We start from the raw sequence: 3,941 nt of genomic DNA, 5'->3' as shown, positions 1-3,941 counted from the left end.
GATGAGATGCCTTCTTGTCTTTTTTGCTGGAAGCGGATTGCAGTAAAGCTCTTTCTTTTAATCAGATGATTGTTTTGTTGAGGAATTTTGGTTTATTTTTGGTTTAGTGTTGAGTTCTTCAAAATGCCTCAGTGGCATTTCACAGGAGGCTTTTTTTAGAAGCCTTTTAGGGGAACTACTCTGAAGGGAGGGTGGTGGTGATGAAAGAGTGGTTTAGCAGCCTCAGAACGGACAGAGAGCCTCGCACTTCCTGTTTGCAGCCGATCAGAGTCTTCCTCAGAGGGTGACATCCTGCTGGCAGCCGTCGAGGGAGCAGCACAGCAGACCCGCCACCTAACCCGCAGGTGAGTCCCGTCCCTGGGGATCGGCCCATTCGGCTCTGGTGGATCGTTTAAAGGTCAGGATGTGCTTCTGCTAGAAACCCGTTTGTGTTCCGCAGAAACCATGACGGGCATGATGGGATGTTACATCCTGGATGGATTTCTCATCCTCTACGGGATCGTCCTCACTGTCCTGTACTTCAGACTGAAAGTAAGAGAACTCACACTTCTGCAAACAATCAGACCAAAACAGACAAAGCGCACGATTTTTACTTAAGACTTCACTTTGTATCCTGACATTAAGATCTTCTGCAACATTATATTAATGCCACAATCATATTATCAGTGAGTGAAGTCATAGAATTTGTCAAAACTGTTCAACAAAATGATTTTTATTTTGGACAGATAACCAACAAGTCCCCCACCCGACATCTTGAGGTAAGTTAAAGCCGTCCATCTGTCTTCTTGTGGGGGGATTTCTTTTGGGTTAGACTCTGAGCTTTGAAAGTTGCTGCCCGCAGTGTTGCACCCTCCGCCTCGTACATCTTTTTTAGAGCCTACTTCCTCCGACCATTTCCTGTAAACAGAAGCTGACCACCAAACTGCTTTGTCTTCAGCATTTCTCTGCCCCACTTTCCATCTGAGCTTCTCATGTCAAGCTGCACTTCCTGCAGCTTTTCTGAACTCATGCAGCCCAGGGATGCTCGCTCACACCGTCACCCATACGGCTTTAAAGAAGGGCAGTTAGGCAATGTGCTGTGGTCTGCTGCATTTATTGTGAAATGATTGTTGCTTAGTTACTTTTTTGTTTTGTTTTTTGGTGTTTCCATCCCACAGAAGCGGCCCGCTGATGGAGGCATCTATGCGGTGAGACTTTTCATTCTAATGCTTAAAAAGACATTAAAAGGGCCACATGAGGGGAAAGTGACAGCTTTCCGCCCGGTGGATGGTAAAGGACCTTATTTGTCTGTTTTCTTTGTAAATTCATCTTCTGTGGCTGGCTGCCAAAGAATCACACCTACGCTCAGAGCAGGAAATGTTCACACTTACGCCGGGTTTTTTTTAGACTTTTGCGTCAAAGGCTGCTGTTTGTGTCCTGCAGGGTCTGACCTCCCCCAGCACTGATACGTACGACACCGTCAGGACAAATAAAAAGCTGATGGTGTGAGGAGCGTAGCTTCAGGGCCATGAAGATGCTGAGCAAGGATCCCAGCTTCAGCCACTCTGCTGTGAATGTGTGCAGAATCTCTCCCGTGTCTGTGTTTGTAGAGTTACCTCTTTAATGTCTTTGCCGTTTGTACAATGACCATTAAATTTATTGAGCAGCTTCCTTATCAGGACTGTGTCTGTGATTTTTCCTGTGCTCCACTCAGCTCACAGCTGCTGCCATCAGAGTTTCCATGAAAGCAGAAGTGCGTTTTCTGTTCCGAAGGCCTTTATTTAAACCTCAAACTCAAAAAGTCTGTTGCGTGAGATAATTTGATGACAGAAACCAGCTTTCTATTCAGCTCAGCTCTCAAAGTAGTCATGGGGTTTCAATCGTGAGAATGTTTGAGGATTTTTAGAAGGACTTCAGTCTCAGAGTCAGGAGGAAACTCCATTTTTGAGGATTGCAACACATTTCCGGATGATTAAAGTGGAAAGATTTTTTGAAATTCAGTAACCCTGAAAATGAAAACAGGTTAATCCTCAAATATTTACTCACAGTTAAAGTTAAGACATTTTTCCAGCGAGACTCTGTCATTTCTAGCTTGGGCGGTGTGTGTTCAGCACACAGGGTTTGTGTGAGCTGCAAAGCAGACCTTCCTGTGTAACAAAAAAAGGCAGACACATTTCCTGTTTGATTCAAAATCTCTCCTACAGATCACTTCGAAATATTAAAGTTTGAGTGGTTGTGAGCGTTTACGTTTAGGTCTTCTGGGGACTTTGTTTGCAGATGTCCTAGTTTTTTTCTTAGTTTCCCATCTGTTGTGTAACCCTTGTGCTATCCTAGGCACTTTACCATTGGGAGTTGGGTCATCTAGACCCACTAGACAGTGCTCTGAACCTTTTTTCTTCAATGATTTGTGATCTTCACTGGTGTCCATGGATTACATGAAATCTTTCCACCTTTATCCACCTTTGTCATGGTAGGGAGAACACCTCAATGCAAGGGGGGGGTCACCTAAGATAGCACAAGGGTTAAACTGAGTGTTGCCTGCTGCAAGACACCATGCAGGCAACTTTTAAGTTCTTTAAAGTTCTTTTGTTTACCCTGTGAAGGACGGACGATCTGTCAGGGTACACCCCGACTCCACCCAACTGCAGCTGGAATAGGCTCCAGCAACCCCAAAAGTGACTAAGCTAGTTTAGAAAACGCATGGATGGACGGATATTCGTTATTTTAAACATTTTCACTGAATTCAATGAAAAGAACTGATTTTTTTTTAGATTGAGGGTCCCTGCAAACACTACAAAGAAATACAATTTTTTACCTTTGAATCCATTTTAAATAGTGTCACTTATAATTTCCCTTAATTAGTTTAATATTGTTGGGCACAGAAATAAACAAAACACATTTTAACCTATTTTTCCCAAACTCTTTTTCTGCCTCAAATCAGAAGTTCTTCACTTCTGGTTTCTGGTTTGTTTTTTATCTGTTGTCTTATTTATTTACACTCCCCGTCCACTCTATTTGGTCCACCTTGCTAGTACTGGGTTGAATCGCTTTTGCCTTCAGAACTGCCGTAAATCATAGAAAAAAGGTTCAGAGCACTGTCTAGTGGGTCTAGATGACCCAATGTTAAAGTGCCTAGGATAGCACAAGGGTTAATCTTTGGTTTCAGAGATTCAACATGGTGTCAATCTCCCGTTCCACCACATTCCAAAGGTTCTCTATTGGGCTAAGATCTGAAGACTGGAGAGGCCGTTTGAGTCCAGTGAACCAGAAACTGGTCTGAGATGATTCCAACTTTATGACATGGCGCCTTAAAGTAGCCATCAGAAGATGGAACACTGACCAGCAACAATACTCAGGTAGGTGCCTTTGAACCTCGCTCCATTGGTACTAAGGAGCCCAAAGTCTGCCAAGAACATATTCCATATTCTGAACCGTTGATACAAGGCAGGATGGATCCATGCTTTCATGTTTTTTTTTTTTTTAAACTTTATTTTCAGAAATTTTATGATACAAACTTAAACACACGAACCTACACAGTAACCCTCCCACCCCACCCCAAAACATAATAATATTAATAATGAATAACTTTAGAACAAAAAAAAAAAAAAAGAAAGAAATTTAAAAAGGAAAGAAAAGTGTACATCCATGACAGAAATTTTCAAATGTTTTTCTCTATTCTATCTGTATAAAAACAAGTACCCAGGCATATTCAAACACTTATAGACCCACACAGATACACACACTTATGTACGCATACCTCTATATCTTCACGTTTAGGTTATTAGGCTAAAACATGCAAAGAGGCTTCAGCTTAGACTCACATTTTTAACATAATTTGTAAAGGGTGTCCAAATTTCCATAAACTTTTCACAGCTTTTCTCCCTGCTGTATCTCAATTTTTCCAGTTGCAACACAGAGAGCATTTCTCTAATCCAGCCATTAAACGAAGGAGGTTTATCTGA

General features: G+C 42.1%; 1 protein-coding gene across 1 annotated transcript; it reads left to right on the top strand.

The window, feature by feature from the left end:
• Nucleotides 1-194: 194 nt before the first annotated feature.
• Nucleotides 195-1,657, top strand: fcer1gl (Fc receptor, IgE, high affinity I, gamma polypeptide like). Its single transcript, XM_078934219.1, has 5 exons — nucleotides 195-344; nucleotides 440-531; nucleotides 726-758; nucleotides 1,158-1,269; nucleotides 1,423-1,657. Exons 2-5 carry the CDS (start codon nucleotides 445-447, stop codon nucleotides 1,443-1,445), a joined length of 255 nt encoding a protein of 84 aa, XP_078790345.1. The 5' UTR covers nucleotides 195-344; nucleotides 440-444; the 3' UTR covers nucleotides 1,446-1,657.
• Nucleotides 1,658-3,941: the final 2,284 nt, after the last annotated feature.

This window comes from Oryzias latipes, chromosome 17, assembly GCF_053564925.1.
Source record: "Oryzias latipes strain Hd-rR chromosome 17, Olatipes_Hd-rR_3.1".
Lineage (NCBI taxonomy): Eukaryota > Metazoa > Chordata > Actinopteri > Beloniformes > Adrianichthyidae > Oryzias > Oryzias latipes.
Note: the sequence above shows the minus strand (reverse complement) of the source record. Positions and strands in the feature narration are given on the sequence as shown.

What these genes read in the sequence shown, in the direction of transcription:
- fcer1gl (XM_078934219.1), top strand. Translation starts at nt 445, where the DNA reads ATGACGGGCATGATGGGATGTTACATCCTGGATGGATTTCTCATCCTC. An exon ending in TCCTGTACTTCAGACTGAAA is followed by an intron (nt 532 to 725) that starts GTAAGAGAACTC and finishes TATTTTGGACAG; the next exon opens with ATAACCAACAAGTCCCCCAC. An exon ending in CCCCCACCCGACATCTTGAG is followed by an intron (nt 759 to 1,157) that starts GTAAGTTAAAGC and finishes TCCATCCCACAG; the next exon opens with AAGCGGCCCGCTGATGGAGG.